General features: G+C 44.1%; 1 protein-coding gene across 4 annotated transcripts in view; it reads right to left on the bottom strand.

The window, feature by feature from the left end:
* LOC121704918 (protein MTSS 1-like) overlaps positions 1 to 13,418 on the bottom strand; it is a 33,094-nt gene extending 19,676 nt beyond the window's left edge. For 3 of the 4 annotated variants that reach the window (XM_042085466.1, XM_042085468.1, XM_042085467.1), the window contains exons 1-3: positions 12,786 to 13,417; positions 11,073 to 11,134; positions 8,636 to 8,709 (exon numbers count right to left, since the gene is read on the bottom strand). In XM_042085466.1, coding sequence (XP_041941400.1) covers positions 8,636 to 8,709; positions 11,073 to 11,134; positions 12,786 to 12,857 — 208 coding nt within the window. In that variant the 5' untranslated portion in view covers positions 12,858 to 13,417. Of the gene's footprint in view, positions 1 to 8,635; positions 8,710 to 11,072; positions 11,135 to 12,785 lie in introns of all 4 variants that reach the window. The other variant, XM_042085465.1, reaches the window with a different exon arrangement.
* Between the last annotated feature and the right edge of the window lie 5,549 nt (positions 13,419 to 18,967).

The raw sequence follows: 18,967 nt of genomic DNA, 5'->3' as shown, positions 1-18,967 counted from the left end.
AAGACATAAATCTTATAATTCTACATCTCTAATCTCACAAATGAATGAGTTTGTACGACCAGGGCTGATTTTATAAGGGGAGTGGAAATGTTTCAGTTAGCTTGTAGTGTCCTTGATGAACTCAAATGTTTGACTATCGAGACTTGACAGTCTTAATTGGGTTGCGGTCTTCTTTTAAGTACTGGGGTGAGACTAAGCACTTCTGTCTGGTGACCTTTAACCTTTAAAAGTGTCACTCCAGTTAATGTTCATGTCATGTGTGTGAAAAGAAAAAAAAAATCCCTTGTCGAAACCTTTGGTGAGAAACCATATAAAAAATAAAAAAAATCACACATCATAAAAATGAGCAATCTGATTTAGCATATAAACCAGCCTCAAGGCCATAAACCACCTCTACTAACTAATTTTTGTGTTGTTTCACTCAAGATGTAGTCGGCTGATTAGTATAAAGTCGACTTGACCCAAATCTTAAATCTGGCCCATATCCTCACACAGGATGACAGCTAGACAGAATTGGGATGCAATAGCTTTTCCCCAACATGTGGATTAGTCTTGACCCTAGATAATCAGAGGGAAACCTCAGGCCCTCTACTCCCTCAGTCTCAAGAGACTCATTCAGATTACTCACAGAAGTGGACATGGTTCCAGATTTCAAGGGCATAAATCAAAGAGGGCAAAAAGAAGGAAACCAATAGCTAAATGGGCCAAATGAAAGGATGTGAAGTTAATCCCTTTCAAGCATTGCTGTGATCAGTTGATGCCTTTTAGTGCTTTAAATTCGGTCACACACACACACACGCGCACGCTTCATCACTGCTCGTAATGGCTGACGCTGGTATGTCAGGCTACTCCATTCCTAAAATGAGCCCGCACTGCTCAGTGCCAAGATTCCAGAGAGATCTGGAGCCGAAGCTGGAGCCAGAGTGGGCAGAGGCCGCGCCTCGTCCAGGCGATCGCGCCAGTTTGAGCCCGGAGACCGACCGTAGCATCCCACGACTGAGCTTCCTCTCAGAGAGCGCTGCATGACTTCATCTTCGCTCATTAACCAGCAGGGCAGATGGACACCATCCGCCTGCCTGAAACAGGGGTGCATGGCCTCGTGTTGGAGAAAGTCAAGGGACCTTCACAAAGGCCTCCACTGTTGGGGGTTCTACAGTAGTAGCCTATGCAGGACCCTAAGAAGGCCCCTCGCCTGGCTCACAAAAGACCCATAATAAAGTCAGAGCATTTAGACAGACATGCACACAGGCCCATTCAGCAAGCCACAGGGAACCATTATCCATTCAAGGAAAATATGATCTGAGCACCATTGGTATCTATGGGAAAAATGAACCAGGCTTCTAAAACGAAACAAAAAACAAAAAAAAGCATGAGGGCTTCTTTACCAGCACATGACTGCTTCTGCTAAGAGAGTTGCACGACCAAATTAAGCATTTGTCTGTTGCGTGTTGCTTTCATGAGAGAGCACATTTGTGTACATGTCACATCACATGCGAAGTGACCACTTGAGAAGCATAGTATGGAGCAGGTCTCACACACACACACACACACACACACACACACACACACACACACACACAGTGATTCAGACTGGGATTTAGAAAAGAGCGATGCCTGAGACAAGCCCTAACTCTGTGATCAAATCAGCCAAATCTGATTTTATAATTAATGGCCTTGCGGTAAACAAGTCATGGGGTTTCCAGTGAAGAGACCTGAAAAGCACTCTGATAAAAGGACCAGTCAGAGACATGGGAGAGCGATGGGAAGAGACTTGCCCAGAGACTCTGGACAAACACTGATAAAGGGGAAGTAAACAAAATAAGATGGTAGTCTTGCGCTGCTACATAAAAAGGGTAGATCTGCATAAAGGCGTGTAGGCCTGATTTGCACAACACAGTGTACCTAAACAAACCTGCACACACGTAGACACATAACACAGGCACCCTCAACAAATGAGTGGACTACAATGCTCACCAGTCAGTTATTGGAAAGAATCTCATTGAAAACACCCACCTTCAAGATCAAACTGATAGAAGTAACATGTCTCAACAAACTCTGATAAAGTTGGAACATTTTTTTTAGCATGATTGAAAACCAGTGGAACTATGATAACAGATTCAAAGAGCAAATTATATCCTGTCATGATAGGTTGAGCATAACAACATGCCATTATAACAACAGCATTAGACTCACTACTCTGATGAGCCAGACATGAGAAGTGTATTCCGAGCCTCAGGCTAAGATAAACAAACACAACCCTTAGTCAGACAGAGTAAACATTACGACACATTATCTTTCACAATCTCTTATCCCCATATTGAACTTGAAAACAGACACACTTCACAGATGTTTAATGTGGACAAAAAAGAACCTTTCCAGTGTATTTTCTTTTTACTTGGAATCTCAACACACAAAAACCCCCGTTAATTCAAGGTGTCACTTACAGGGTGCAAAGTTTGCACAGCACCTGCCGGTCTTATGACATGCAGGAGAGGTCATCTTAGGGCCTGTCCACACGGAGACGCTTTTTAGGTTAAACGCAGAGGTTTTGCTTCGTCTTGGCCGAGCGTCCAAACGAATCCTGTAAACGCACTGCCCGAAACCACACTTTTCTGAAACCTGGTCCCAGAGTGGAGAAATCTGAAACCATAGCCCGTTTGAGGGCTAGTCCAAATGAGATGCTGGACGTGCAAATTGACTGGAATCTTTGCACTTAAGGCCTAGTCCACACGTACGAAACCGATCTTTTTTTCCTCCATCTTCCCTGAAACCGCATCAAGAATATTTGCGTCCAAACGGATCCATTTCAACACGACTCAACACGTTACTTCATACCCCAGGCCTATAGGTGGCACGGTTTCTTTACAGAAATTGACCAAAGTTTGTGCTTTACAAACAGACAGAATAGGCTATGACGAAATGGCTAGTGCAAGGAAACCAGAATTGTTTGTGTGGACTGATGGTGAACTGTCAACTGTAGTCAACTGTAAAACTAATAAACTTTATTTTACAATACTTTATTAGTCAATACTTTATGCAGGCAAAAGTATTGACTGTTACTAACGAAGGTTTTATAGCAATATTATAAATGTGGCGACAGAATAGCCTAGAACTTGGGTAAGCCTTGCGTTTAGTAGCCTAATTGCGGTGATAGCCAAAACTAATGTGAATCACGGACTATCCTACAACCAAAGAAAGTAAAGGTGATTAGTAGGCCTACCTGCGTTAGCCAAATAAAGGACGGGACTGCAACCTTCACAAACCGTAAAATAAAGTTTATTAGTTTTACAGTTGACTGTTCACCATCAGTCCACACAAACAATTCTGGTTTCCTTGCACTAGCCATTTCGCCGTAGCCTATTCTGTCTGTTTTTAAAGCGTTTTTAAAGTTTTGCAAGTTTTGGTGAATTTCTGTAAAGACACAGTGCCACCTATAGGCCTGGGGTATGAAGTAACGTGTTGAGTCGTGTTGAGATGGATCCGTTTGGACGCAAATATTCTTGATACGGTTCCAGGGAAGACGGAGGAAAAAAAGATCGGTTTGGTACAGTACGTGTGGACTAGGCCTTAAGTGCAAAGATTCCAGTCAATTTGCACGTCCAGCATCTCATTTGAATAACAAAATCAAAGACTCGGGCTACACTCTGACTCTACCCAAGCTGTGTGGAAACCATTGTCTAGAGAACACGAGATGGAAAGTCACACTCATGTCTCGCGTCCACTCAGCCATTACACGCACGACACAGTTTGCACGTCTGAGTCCGCATGAACTCAGTCCACGTGACGGGGTGAAAAACAATATCATTTCAATCATCAAATCTTAGACAACTGTCTGGTTTCAGTAGGTGACAAGACGTCTGATCGGTGACAAGACACACTCCTGTGGCGAGGGAAATTCCTTCCAGTAGAAAGCGGATCCTGAAAAGAGGCCATTGACACCTGATTCGGAGAGCAGTATGATAGTAATAACTTTTATGGCAGGTTATAAAAGTAACCTGGGAAAGATAAGGAACATGTTTGTTATAACTTTTATTTGTGCATCAGGGGCTGTTTAAATTACGGGACAGGGTGGGGCTTTTCATAGTTTGTTTATTTTTTTTCATTTTCTCATTAATAGCAGAAAGGTTCAGTGTTGCCACTCTAGCAGACATTTGGATTTCTTTTTTCTTTCTAAAAATCCAAGTGGAAAGTATTTTTTACTTCCCCCTCTGCAACGTCAATGGTCAAAAAGTGGAAAAGTACACAGCTGTTGTTTGTACACTTCACTCAATATTTACATATCGACTTGTGTGCGCAAACACTAGGACGTTGCGTCACATGCAAATCCAGCATATGTTCGCCTTCTTTCCATTTCATCATCCACACCAACTCTACAGTACCTTATGCTTTGCAGCTAAAAGAAGCGAAGCACTTATGACTAACAGCACCATAGGCGCCCTAAGCTTTAAAAATCCTTTATGTATTCTAAGTGGCACCTTTTTTATATGTGTGTACACAAATGAGTCGTTACATTTACTACTACTACTACTACTATAATCAGGCCAGTGGGTGGGCATGTCGGCTGCAATTCTGCCCTCTCCCACCCCTCTTCCTCCTCCTCCTCCTCCTCCTCCTCCTCCTCCTCCTCCTCCCGCCCCTCGGGCAGACAGCAGGGTGCCGTCGGCACATGCCAACGGATGCCACAGCTGTAGGGCTTATTATAATCCTGCTCTAATAACCTCCTAACTCTGGCGCTCGTGGCGGAGATGGCGCGGCACAGCTGTACCGTGGGGGTAATCAGTCAAAACCTGCAGAACGAGCTCCGCTTCCTGTCTGCAGTTGCCTCATACGAGACGGGCAGTTTCTATGGCGACTGTCAACGCCCCAGAAGTTGACAAGACAGACCGCCGCGAGCAGATGAGTGAGTGCAGGGTGGACACCTCTGTGGCGTCATCGCCGACGTCAGCGCCAGCTCCAAACGTGTGACGTGTACACGACCCCCAAACGGTTGACAGGAGCGGGAGGAAAAGTTATGAGGAGGGCTAAACGCTGTAGAGTACAGTGATTTAGCTTTGCCTGGGAGTGCTTGCGTCTGCATGTGGGCCTGTGTGGGCCTGTGTGTGTGTGTGTGTGTGTGTGTGTGTGTGTGTGTGTGTGTGTGTGTGTGTGTGTGTGTGTGTCTTGTCTGCTTTGCCTGGGAGTGCTTGCGTCTGCATGTGGGCCTGTGTGTGTGTGTGTGTGTGTGTGTGTGTGTGTCTTGTCTGCTGTTGAAGCCATCTCCTCCACACCACTCTGCAGGGGTCTGCTACCCTGTGATCCCTCTGCTCCATCACACTGCTGCATGGGGGGAGGCGGAGGCGGACACACACACACACACACACACACACACACACACACACACACGAGAGGCCACCAGACCAGCCTGAGGAGCTTTGCAGCTGTGCTACATGATTAAGACCAAAGGGTAACCTCCATAAGGGCTCGTGCCTACATACACACAAACACACGCACACACACACACGCACACACACACAATAAGCAAAGGGTGGGGTATAGTCTGGGTTGTAAAAGTGACCTTGATTGGTCAAAAAAGTTTATATTCAAATAGGCTAGTGCAATACTTGAATTTCTGGGTTGGACCTTACTCCCAAGAAATATGGCCCCATCAAAGAGCCACCGCTTCCTAATTGCACTGCCACATTTCAAATAGCTACAGACATTAAATATTAATCTGACGGGCCACAAACCTTTGGGTGTACACATCATGTAAACACACAAATGAGGTCTGGCCATTTGAGGAGATGGATAAACAACCTACTTGATAGGAATTGACACTAAGCCAGAATGAGCTAACTCTAAGCAGTAAACAGGCACCTTTCAGCTCAACTCAGCAGAGTAGGCAGTCAATGATACACAAACTGCACACACACATACGCGCACGCACGCACACACACACACTTCTCCTCAAAATCACAAACACATGTTTACCATTACAGCTATCAGACCCCTTGTTGGCAAACAGGGAGTCATCAGATTAAGACTTCTATCTCGATGGAAAATCATGAACTACACAGGAAGACAGCCACTGGTTACTACCATATGGCATGAGTGTGTTACATTGTTATGCTGTTGTATACTGTATGTTGTGTGGCCTGTAGGGGATAGCTATGGAGAGACTGGAGAGTCTTTTTTCCTGATTAGAGAGCACTTTTGGCAGCTATCAACAGGCAATGTTAAGCTGCACAAACAAAGAGGTCTTGGCACTCAACTGAAATTGATTGGATAGCCTTACATTTCTGTCAGTTGTTAACACAAATTTGAGGTGCTTTAGAATTTATGACATATTCCCTTGGCTCCCATTCTTGGGTAGAAGCAATAACGCTTATTCAATTCCACCAAACAAACTCAAACTCGTTGCAAAGATCTAGGCTTTCGGCCCAGCTGTGAGGAAGACCCTAACTGAAGGGTGAGCCTGCATCTCCAGACACAAGGCAATGATGTATGTTGTCCTCCACACTCTCCCATCACATAGTTCACATGAGAGCATACGGAAAAGATTCTCATAAAGTCAAAAAGAGGAAAGATAACAGACCGTTGTTAGAGGAAAAAGGAGGCTAGAAGTCACTGGGCCTGTGAGTAACGAACACCAGAGCCGGGCAACAAACACATATCATTTTCATTTGTGTTCATATTAAAAATGGAAGTAAACATTTCTTAAGCAACAATGATCTGCGCAGTAGGCCAATGTTCAAGTATTGCAAGAGGCTTAAAACCTTCTTTTAACACAAAACACTACTCTGGAATCAAAAAACAACAATGAAAAGAAGACTAGGGAAGAATTAAGCAATAAGCCCAGAGAGTGGCTTATTGCTTTTCTAAAACTGTTACCATAAATACCTGGCAGTTTCATAAAGTAAAGGCACAGCAACTAGAAATGGAACCGATTCCCTCTTCCGCCAAGAAATATATTTCCTCTATCTGAATGGTTGCCAAGCAACGTTGAAACGTAGCTACTTTAATTTTTGTATCAAGTTATGGTAGCGCAGTAATATACAACGAAACGCGGTCAAGGTGTATGTTTATGCTGCATTTTACAACGGCATCGAACACGATTCAGCCAATCACATCAAGGACCGGAACTATCAGTTTTAGAAAACAGTCTAATAGTATGTAGCTGTTGGTGCTGCTATTATTTTGATTTATTTGAGAAGCCATTTCATTGTTTACCACTTGCCGTTGACAACGTCACTCATCATCTTTTGACAGGTACGTGTACCTGACCTGCTGATGCATAACAGCAGCATAAAAACAAAGCAAAACAAAACCACACAAATATAGACACCACCCTTCACCACGAGCTCAATGAAAAACAAACGCTGACAGAAGGACTGCGCAAAAAAAAGAGAAAGAAACTCTGGGAGTACAGTCACTGCCCTGTTTTCTGCTAAACCAGATAAACATGTTAAAACACGTCAAACACACAAGCCATCGGTGAGGGGCCCCAACAAACTAGAACTATGACATTACGCCACAGATGCTGGAGCGTTGGTGTAGTCATCTTACGAAATATATTTTGTAATGTATAAATGTGCGTGATTACACCCAAAGCTCAGTTAAGCTCCGTTTCAGTGCTATTTTAGGAGACAGAAAATCTAAAACTAGACAGATGACTTGCCAAAGGGTTCTGGCCGGTCAAACTCCACCCAAAGTACTCTCAGGACCATGGATGCCGACAGCTGATAGAAGCTCGCTAGTCAACTGATGTACTGTATTTTGGCCATATTATTTGATTATGGTGCTCCTAAAGGTGATCTTGTGTTTCAGTGGGGTTTCATGGCCACAGTGTGTGCAATGAAGTAGCACTATGAGGCTATGTGAAAAACAACATATAGAATTCTAGTAGAAAGGTTCTAGTGAAACTCAGGCTCAGTGGGGACATTGTTTATGTGTGTGTGTGTGTGCGTGTGTGCGTGTGTGTGTGTGTGTGTGTGTGTGTGTGTGTGTGTGTGTGTGTGTGTGTGTGTGTGTGTGTGTGTGCGAGAGAGAGAGACAGACAGAGAGAGACAGTCACAGCCATCTGCACCATCACTGCCAGCTACTTGCATGAGATCCTGCAAGTGAGTCAGCAAAATATTCCAGCACTGTAGAGTCAATCACAAATAAACAGGCGCGCGCACACACACACACACACACTTGTGAGTGACGCTATGTGTGTGTGTCTCTCTCTCTCTCACACACACACACACACACAGGATGTGAGCGCTAAAGGACCCTCTACCCTTCCCATTTCCCCCACTGGCGTGCTTGATGAATGCCCATGTCTTTCTGAGCCTGGCCTATTTTTAGGTACTCATGAGGCAGGCTGCCTGGAAGGGAGTGAGGGAGGGAGGGAGGGTGTGTACGTGCACGTGCGTGTGTGCGTGTGTGCGTGTGTGTGTGTGTGTGTGTGTGATACTTCACGTTTGAAAATGTCCAATCTTAAATGTGCACGTCATAGTTGAATAATTTACACACACGCAGGGGGATGGAGAGCACTACAACTCCTTCAGAGGAATTTTATTGGCTGCACCCCCCCCCCCCCCCTTCATTCCCAGTACAGTTTAGAGATTGGGTGACAATCATCACAGAACCAAAAAGCAATAAATATGCTGCTTACCTCGAGAGCTGGTCGCCAGGTCAGCTACCTTCTGGAAGGCATCAAGGAAGGCTGCCGTGGCCACCACTGTGGTTCTGGACAGACAGAGGAACAGCACAGGGGTCACTGTTAGGTTCACCTACCTCTCACCACAGCCATCTTTTGTTTGTTTGTTTGTTTAATTTAAAGCCATTTCACCAACTAAGGCTATTTAATGGCCAGAACATTGTTTAAATCCACAGCCATCTTTAATAGCACTGGCAATAAAAAGCTTTCCTCCAAGAGCATGCACACAATGTTTTGAGGACTTGTCAGCCGAGATGAATACTTCTAAGGCCGTGTGAAGGTTCAAGTAGAAGGCTTATTAATGGTAGGCTGCTTCTTAGGAGTTCTTTGGTGCAGAGCCGCCAGCAAAAAATAGTGGGAGAAACAAAAACACAGGTGAATATGCATCAGGGCAAACAGGTGCTGGAGCATTGGTTGCCTTAGGTTATCTGTCTTTGATGAATCATACCCTCTATAACACTTGATATAATGGCTTTAAGGTGTACAGTAACTGATAAGTAACTCACTTTCCATCACAAGACAAATCCTTCCCCCACCCTTACACCTTGATGGAAAAAAAAAGGAAAAGAAGAGGGAAAAAAGTCCACTCGCTCAGCACAGCGATTTCTCCTCAATGTTTGGAATGTCTGACGGGGGCAGACAACTGTGAAATCTGATCATGTGTTTCAGTGTTTCCACTGGCTGCCACGAGTGAGGCAAGCGATTGGGTGAGAGCGAGTTGGGGGGGGAAGAGAGGCTGCCGCTTAGGGGGCACGAGCAAGACCGTGAGCGCTGGCCTGGCGCAGACTCAACCACCGTCTCATCAAAACACTAACGTCATGTGGACAACCGCACAACTGGACAACATGTGCCTCTCGTTGGGCGAGTTGTGAGCCAGACAGTGTAAAAGTTATTTAGCGCAGCCCAGTTTCAGTCTACCCACCACACGATGTGGCACAATTAAGATGAGCTGGTTGTAAACCTCCCTGACTATTTCACAGCTCAACACCGTCCACAAACTTGGACTCTAACCATGACTACAAAGATGTTACAGCCAGAGATGCTGGTGCATTGGTGCACTCATCTTACAAAATATATTTTGTAACGTATAAACGTCCAGCACTGTCCACTATCTGACTGGGGATATGCGAGCCTCAGTCAAGCCCAGCTGCTGAGAGAGGCAGCAGGACGACACGGCAGCAGGACGACACGGCAGAGGACGCAGTGCAGGAGGGGCCTTTTCTTCACAGGGTGATAAAAATACTCCCTCGCTCTAAAAAAAAGGCCTTCTCCTCCCTGGGACAAAGGAAATGAGGATCTCCTAATTCTTTTCTATTTTGGGAGGAGACAGAGCTTCTGGCTTCAGCTGCAAGATCCCTAATCAGGTCATAGAATGGCTTTAAAACACCAGTGAGAACTGAGAAGCATGTGTGATCTAAAACTACTCAAACAACTTTCACCACCGCCCCCCCTTTAAACACACACACACACACACACACACACACAGTGTTGACATAGGATGAACATAAACAGGGTCAGGCTCTATTCTTGTCTATGGCATTGGGTATGTGTCGAACTCCAGCATGGGACGCAGTCTTGTGGAGGGGTCACACTGCGTTGGAGGGGAAAAGAACATCAGGCCTCTGCCTAAAAAAATATTTTGTTTACAAATCTCCTGATTTGACTCATGTCAAGCAGAGAGATCAGAGTCGGAGCAGAGCGCTGAGGTTACACCACAGGAAAAGAAGCAGAGCTGACTAAAAAACAGTAATTATAGAGCTTTGTAGTTCGAGTGCACAGACTAAATTACAGAGCTTTTGCCTTCAGGGCTTCATTTGGAGGCCTAGGAGCGGCCATTTCCAGTCCTGTAACCGTTCCACCCTCAATGAATGTTCCAGAAGTGGAGTATCAGACACCAATATGCTTTCAACCCCCCCAGACAGGACGTCTTGGATTGTATGTGGTGTTTAAAAAACATTTCATCACTCTGTAATCATACCTTTCAGCACACTAACATGGGGACACTCGAGGAAATGCTTTACACGTTTTCAGACAGCGTCACCGAACTGAAACAATTTTCAAGTGTTGGACTTCTGATTGGATTAAGCAACATATTTATGGGTTTTAAGATGATGGGGGCAGAAATAACACATCAACAGAACCATGGTGACCATCCAGCCACTTCTGCTGTATTATGCTGAGTACTTCCATAACTTCAGACAGACCAATGGTCTCTGTGTGTCATTCACTGATACACTACAGCAAAGAGAAAACAACCACAACCACTCATGCAAGACCTGTTCATTGTCTTCTGCAACATTCTTGGAACTAATTTTGTATGAATTATGGTCTGTCCCATTAGTTATAATTATTTGCATCACAACTCCGGAAAGGCTCCGCAATTATGACTCACCTTAGCTGGGATTGCAGCTTTGAAGCTTTGCTTATGAAATCCTCCCAGACTGGATAACTGCTCTGTAAAAAAAAGAAAACAAAACAAAAAAGCCATGTCAAAATCTTGTGTGCAAAGCATCTTGAAAGTTCAGAAGCTCTGCTAAATAGCTCTGCATTCAACTTTGACCTTAACTTTAGCTAAGCTCAGAGGGCACCGAAATGTATGTCAGGTACCTGTCTTTCGGTTAAGACTGTAGAAAGATAGACAGTCACTCAACATTTCAGAGGAAATGGGCATACCGCACGGTCTCACTAGCCTATATGGGTCAGGGTAAGAGTCTGGGTGGGATGGGGTTCCACTCCTTCTATCAACAACAAATTTTGACCCTTGCGGGTTGCCCTGAGGGCTCATAACTAGTGCTAATGAGATACTTCACATTCCAAAAACCTGCTCCTATAGTGAGCCATTATAAAAGTGGGGTGCAGGAATGCATTTGAGATGTCTGGCATTGATTTGTTGCCATCACTGTCCTCAGAATGTCACTCCATGCAATTCTATACCTATGTCAAGAAGAGGGGTTGGTATTCTGACTGAAAATGTGAGTATGTGTAAGGACGTCTCTGTGTGTGTGTAGAGAGAGAGAGAGACACTAGGGCAGCAAGTAACCCCCATGTTATTCCAGATGACATTAAACATAATTCCTGCTGGAGTGGGACAGCCATAAATGCTGAACTCTACAAAATACAATAACAAATTAAGCATTGTGTGCACTACACAGAGTTATCTTTCCCTGTACAGCATTCAAGACTACTGCATAGTGTCTGCTCCTCAGTGTTCCAGACCCCTAGAGGGCCGGGCTCCTTAATGGTGTACACTGTACAGTAATCTCTACTAGCTTAGTTCTGCCAGCTCTACAGATGTATTGTGTGATTCCCCCCACTGAAAGAGAGTAGTGGTAAAGATACAATGCTACGTATCACCACATCTCTGTAAATGGCAAAATGTATCGAACTCATGGGACCTGTAATTGTAGGGCAATTATAACACAAACTCAATTAGATACAGGGCATTCAAGATTGGAGTTGATATGGTCAGACAATGGTCCCCATGTTCATCACCCAGCCAACATCTGACACTCAGTGGAAGTTTGCAATGGATGTTATCACCCTCAGCATAGGCCTACATTACATGACATTAGTGGTCAAATCAACATCACATAGAGCAAGTGCAGGTGTGCTAAAGGAAAGAGGAACATACAGTAAACCACTGCAGGAAGCTGTTTGTTACTGTTCACCTTTTGGTTCTCAGAAACGAATCGAATAGCAACAAAGTCCAGAAGGTTTTTGTAACTTATGCCATTGCCTTGACCTGAGCAACTTAAGGTAAATCACACCATTGACAAGCTACCCAAACAACCTTGCAGCACGTTTTAGCGTTGGCACAAACTCATTTGGCGTAATTGATGACCAACGTTATGATTTTGCTTCAATATCTAGCTAAAGGTCAACATTAGGAAAAGGTCAGGAAAGGCGCGACTTAACGTTAGACGATGATGATAACGTTATGCATATTTCAAAGGTTCTTACATCCTTCTAGATTCGCTGGTTAACACAATACAAACGCTAATTTAACCCCACAAAAAATCCACCCAGACGACTAAACAAGGTAACGTTATTATGTCAGCCCTGTTGAATAAATGAAAACAACAAAACAATACAGAAGTTCCCTTACCTTCATGTCACCGATAATAGTTTGAAAAAGGCCTCCAAGTGCACTGCATTCTTTTTCAATAACAGCCTCCATTTTTACAAACAACCTGGTCAGGTATGCCTTTCTCACTGGCTAGCCGACGACTTTTTCGCTTGGTTGGTTAGCACGCAAAGAGGCTTGTATTATTAGGTGTCGCTCAGATCAAAAGAAATTGCCCACTTCAGAAGTCCTTCGACAAAACTGATATGTTTTTTATGCTTCTATTCGAAATAATGAGAGTAGCCTACAATTATTTTTCTGTCACCGTAGAGCCCTGACTTTAGCCAGCTAATGAGAACTAACGAACAAACATTGGGGGATGCAAAGAGTGGACGGCGAGATTTAAAACCCCACTTCTTCCCCACAATGGTACGCATTCCATGACTGTAGGATGCACAGCCCCCGAAAATCTGATAACGTTTAAATACAAAAAAACTGACGTTGATTGTATTCCCAGTCTGAAAACGTAAGCCTATGACTCCTATGGAGACAAGTAGTATCCATAACACAAATTCCAACGGAGGTCCCCGTGAGTGTAGTACTCGCGTCTACGAACATCAGCCGCAGCTCCAGAGTTGTGAGCCCAGTTGTGATTGCGCGTCCATGACTTCTCCCAGAAAACCCAAGCGCGTGCCTCATTCGTCACCCCGCCCCTCTCAACATTGGGGGAGGGGTGGATACTTGGAGGGGTGACTTGTTTTCAAAGTTGTGGATGATAGCCTCTGGTGGCTATCAGAGGGACTTCAGCTTGCACCTATTTGCACAAAAGAAAGTTAGTACAGCGGCTAAGGCCAGATTTTTACCTGAATCGTTCAGTTTTTGCAGAAAGCACGAAACTTTGTACAGTTATAGTACTACCTCTAGTGATCAAAAATTGAAATGGACCCCAACACATAGCGCCCCCTAGTGGCCCATATCTTGACTTCAAATTTGGCCACCAAAATATGCCCTTTTTTTCTACATTTATAATGCTATGCTGCTTTTAACACATAATATGACATCTATAGCCATCTTTCAGCATTATGAAATATATAATGAGACAATCATGCATAAATAATGGCAGACATGTTGGATCTTAAAGAAGTAGCCATACATTATGACACTGAGTCAAAAACTGGGGTGCGTTTAGGCTATGTGTGAAGTTTTGACTGTGTGACTAAACCCTGCACTTGCCTGGACTCAATCCTTCTAATTTGCCCCTAGAGGCTGGCATGCTAGCAAGGAGGCTAAAACCCATGGATGCTAGCGTCTCTTTAAGAAACATGCTTCCTTTTGGGAAATTATCTATTTTGTCTTCTATCCTACAGTTAGATAAATTAGTACATAGCCTACACCCAGTCATAGTTAGATAAATTAGTATATAACCCAGTCCAACACATCCTACTGTTAGTCTAATTCAATTGAGGTGGGTGGGGCCAATTAGCATATGCTAATTTAAGGATTATAGTGATTGTTTGAAAAGGTCCATTTTGTTTTATAGTTTAACATTTTGCATCCCATAAAATGATTATGCCTGTCAATGAAGCTAATTTAATCTAATTTTTAATTTAAATACGTAATACCTTATGAGTTTAGCTCCCTCCTGACACATTAGGGCTCATGCTAGTCAGTGAACCAGCACTTTTAGGACACTTGCTAGTGCGTTCAGCGCCCAGTCCTTGGGTGTGCTTTGTGGTGGAAACACCAAAAGCTCAGACAAAACCATATCCCCGGTCCTCTCCATTCCCCTGCCTACCTATTGAGCAGCTCCTGTTTTCAGTGGTTTTAACATGACCAAGCTCTGCCACTTGCCAAGGAAATGTCATCCATATCATGCTCCGAGCGGTCTCCCATTTGCCGCTCTCTGTCTCAAAGGCTCAGGAACGTAAAGTATGGCATGAAAATTGTTATGGGATTGCCAAATGTATTTGTTTTCCTCATCTGACCACAGAATGCCCAAAAGCAGAGAGAAAGTGATGCTGACTAAACAAGCAAAACATTTGCCGATTGAATTACGACATCTTGCGGATGGTAGCTCTGAGAGTGTGAATGAGGTGGTGTTGGGATGGGGGTGGGGATGGGGGGTGAGGGGTAGTGAGTATGTGAGGATGTATGTGTGTGTGTGTGTGCATATGTATAAGGCTGGCTTGCTGTTGGGCCAAGAGGAGAGAAGCTGGAACATAGAGAGGGAGGGTTTCAGAGGAGAGGAGTTGTAATTATTCTATTAAAGATAAGTATAATAATAGGACATCCATTAATGGCCACAGTTCCACCCAGCCCCCGCTGTTATACTGCGATGAGCTGACAGAGGGGAGGACCTGCGTGCCACCCACCCCCCCAGGCCCCCAGCATATGCACACATCCCCCACTACCACGACCAACCACACCTCGCCCCCAGACCTTCACCCAACACGCCACTCTTGACCTAAATATGTACAGTATGTGAATGGCTAGGTTGAGGAATCTATCTAGTGTGTAGTATTAAAAGAAGTGGGCATGCATGGTGAATATCTGTCAGGATTTCCCCATGCACACCACACTTACCCTGTGTAAGATGTATGCCTCCTCAATGTGTGCATTAAAATAAGTGAGGCATGCAGATAGACACCTGATGAGGCATCTACCTGCACTCCACTCTTACCCTAGCCTGTTTTGTAGTTTTTGTTTATGTTTGGTGTATGTCACCTAACATGTAGTGCAATTAAAAGAGAGGGAAGCGTGCTGTGTGCTTCCAGGACAAGGCGTGTGCATGAGCGTATGAGGAGGGTGCACACCGGGGGCCCAGGGCCAATAGATAACCCACAGGACCCAACCAATGCCAAAACCACACCGTGACCCGCCAGGACCGAGTCTCCCAAGCCATCCAATGGGGCCCCGTCAGAATAACGATGGGAGAGGCAGAGAGAAAGAGTGAAATTAGTAAAGTTTATCAGAGAATGTAAATAAAAGGGGGAGGGAAAGAAGGGGATGCTATTTATATTACTACTACTACTACTACTAATAATAACAATAATAGTTCCAGCTACCCTCCCCTGCCCAGTGTTTGATGATATGTGTATCTGTTGATGAAGTTTGTTATGATGGTGTGGAGATGGAACTCAGGCAAAGAGGGTCAGGACTGTAAGTAGGTGATAAAGGGGTACCAAGGAGAGGTTGCATCCTGAGTATTGATTAAGTTTGTAGTTGATAGGGTTTCTAATGATATATAGTCTGTTAACAAGTTTTTCCAATGAGTGATGTGAGCTTTGTTCTTAGATTTCCAGTTCATGAGGATTGTTTTCTTGGCGATAGTCAGCACTACCAGCAGTGTTTTATTGCAGGAGTTGCTTAAATTTACTGTGGATGTATCACCAAGTATGCATAAGGAAGGGGATGCTGGGATGTGACAGCCAAAGATGGAAGAGAGAGATTTTGTGACACTCATCCAGAAGTGGTTGATTGGAGTGCAATGCCAAACCGCATGAATGTATGTATCTGGGTTATTTTGTGCGCAGTGAGTGCAAAGATCCGAGCCAAACCCCATTTTAGCCAATTTATGTGCAGTGAGGTGGAATCTGTGAAGAACCTTGTATTGTATTAGTTGTAGATTACTATTCTTTGTCATGAAGTAGATGTTTTTGCACATTTTGGTCCAGAAGTCGGCACCGGGAGTAATTGATAAGTCTGATTCCCATTTGTGATATGGCAGGCCAATTGTTTTTACTGAACGAGATATAATTTTGTAAATTTGGGAGAGTATTTTTTTGGGAGAGGGAATATTAAGCAGCTCTGAGATTGGTGGGGGAATGTCAAGGTTAGCTGTCTGGATGTTAATTTTTCCTAGGATAGATGATTTAATTTGCAGGTATTGTAAGAAGTGTTTACTCTCGATGCCGTGCTTCTGGACCAAACAGGAAAATGAGGCCAGATTATTGTCTTGAAGAATGTGTTGAAGGTGAGTGATGCCCTTTCCCATCCATGTGTGAAAGTTAAGTGTTTTTTTATTGACGGTGAAATCTGGGTTATTCCAAATCGGGGTGCGAATTGATGGTGCTATAGGTGAATCAGTGATGTGGTAGAATCTCCACCAGGCTGTCAGAGTAGCTGAAATTGTTGGGGCTTTGAAGGATGGGTGTTTTTTGACCGACTGACTGCAGAAAGGGAGATCTGAGATTTTAATTTCTTTACAGATTGTTTGTTCTAGGTCTAACCAGGTGTTGTCTGAGGGGGTGGGGTGTAGCCATTTGTGGATGAAGTGGAGCTGGTTGGCCAGGGCATAGTGCTGGAAGTGTGGGGCCTCTAGTCCTCCCATTGCTTTTGGTTTTTGGAGAGTGGTGAGTTTGATCCTTGGGGTCTTATCTTTCCAGTAGAATTTAGTGATTAATGAATCGAGAGACTTAAACCAGAGTGGGGTGGGCTGGGTTGGAATCATAGAGAATAGATAGTTTATTTTGGGCAGTATTGTCATTTTGATTACTGAGATTCTGCCCATGATGGATAATGGGAGGTTCTTCCAGCGTTGAAGGTCATCATCTATTGAAGTGAGTAGAGGGGAATAATTTAGGCTAAATAAGTCTGACAGCCTGGGGGAGACTTTTATCCCTAAGTAAGTGATGTAGTTAGTGCAGAGTGGGATAGGTGAAGAGTTGGCTGTCACATCCCAGCTGTTGGGATGTAATGGGAGAACTGCAGAGTGATGTCACTTGTCGGTGATGCACTGAACTGAACATCGCGAGACTTTGGGTGAGATCCAAAATGGCAGCGCACTGAACACTGACGCTTGTAAACAGAAATACAAAACTTTATTCTTCTTCTACTAAAAACAATCACTACCTCTCTACAACTCTCATCAAAAACCGGATTATATTCTCCACCTTTTCCAACGGCAACCTCTTCATGCTGGACGTTATGGCATCTGAACCCAGCAAGAAACGCACTCGTGACTACTCAACAGAGACTGAACCAGAATCACCTACCGCTTGCGCTACTTCTACATCCATCGAGGTCAGTTTACTACAATCCATAAACAACAAACTTGCAATACTGGAACATCTGCACGCAGATATTAAGGACTTAAAAGCCAGCCTCGAATTTTCCCAATCACAGATCGACACACTCGCATTAGAAAACCGTGAACTCAAAGGAAATATCACAAACTTATCCGACCATGTTAATCAACTCACCAGCGAAAATCGGATCATGAAAGAAACAATCCTAGACCTCCAGTGCCGCAGCATGCGCGATAACCTAATTTTTTCCGGAATTCCCCTGCCAACTTCTAAAGATACACCCGACGACCCAGAGAAAGCAGTTAAAGAATTCTTGCAGTCATCTCTCAAACTACCGCCAGAAACAGTTGACAAGATTACATTCCACCGTGTACACCGTCTCACTTCCAAAGACAATAAAAAACCTCCTCCAATTATCGCCAAGTTCGAACACTTCAAACACAAAGATTTCATCAAAAGCAAAGGAAAAGAACTGAAAGGCACTTCATTCGGACTAAACGACCAATTCCCACAAGTAATACAGGAAAGAAGAAGAGCCCTCTTGCCCATAATGAAACAACTCAGGCAAGAGGGCAAACGAGCAGCACTGTCAGTCGATAAACTGTATGTCAATGGAACTCTGTATCGCAACCCCAATATCACCACCTGGCTATAGCACATCATACCTCATGCCAACATTCATCTTGATTATAACATTGTCACCCTCAACTCTCTCTAACCCACTGCCTACTGATGCTTGGATCATCTCTGTCTTCTCTCTTCTTATGTTTCACTCCTTTTGCTCCCCCTACCCACCCATTCTCTTTTGCTCTCTCAATGTTTAATGTTATTCATGGTGTTTTGTCTATACATGTTTGCTTGTGTGTCCTGTCTGTTTTTGTTTATTATGTCTATAGGCTAAAGTCAAATTATGATCTGTATGTTTTCAATGCTAAACTGGAAATTTTCATGCTGTCACCACTCCAGAACCAAATTCCTACCTCTTTATGCTCTATATTCTTCTCAGCCCCTACCCTTTACATCTCATTCGCACACCACATTACATACCTATTCCTCCACCCCCCCTTCCCCCTCTCCTATCTAACTGACACCTGCACACACTCTCACACACACAATACCCATCTTATCAAACATTTTCATAACTGTACAATCACAACATGGTACCACTTACATTCCTGACCTGGAACATCCGTGGGA

This window comes from Alosa sapidissima, chromosome 3 (genome assembly GCF_018492685.1).
Source record: "Alosa sapidissima isolate fAloSap1 chromosome 3, fAloSap1.pri, whole genome shotgun sequence".
Classification (NCBI taxonomy): Eukaryota; Metazoa; Chordata; class Actinopteri; order Clupeiformes; family Clupeidae; genus Alosa; species Alosa sapidissima.
This window is presented reverse-complemented; position numbering and strand designations above follow the sequence as displayed.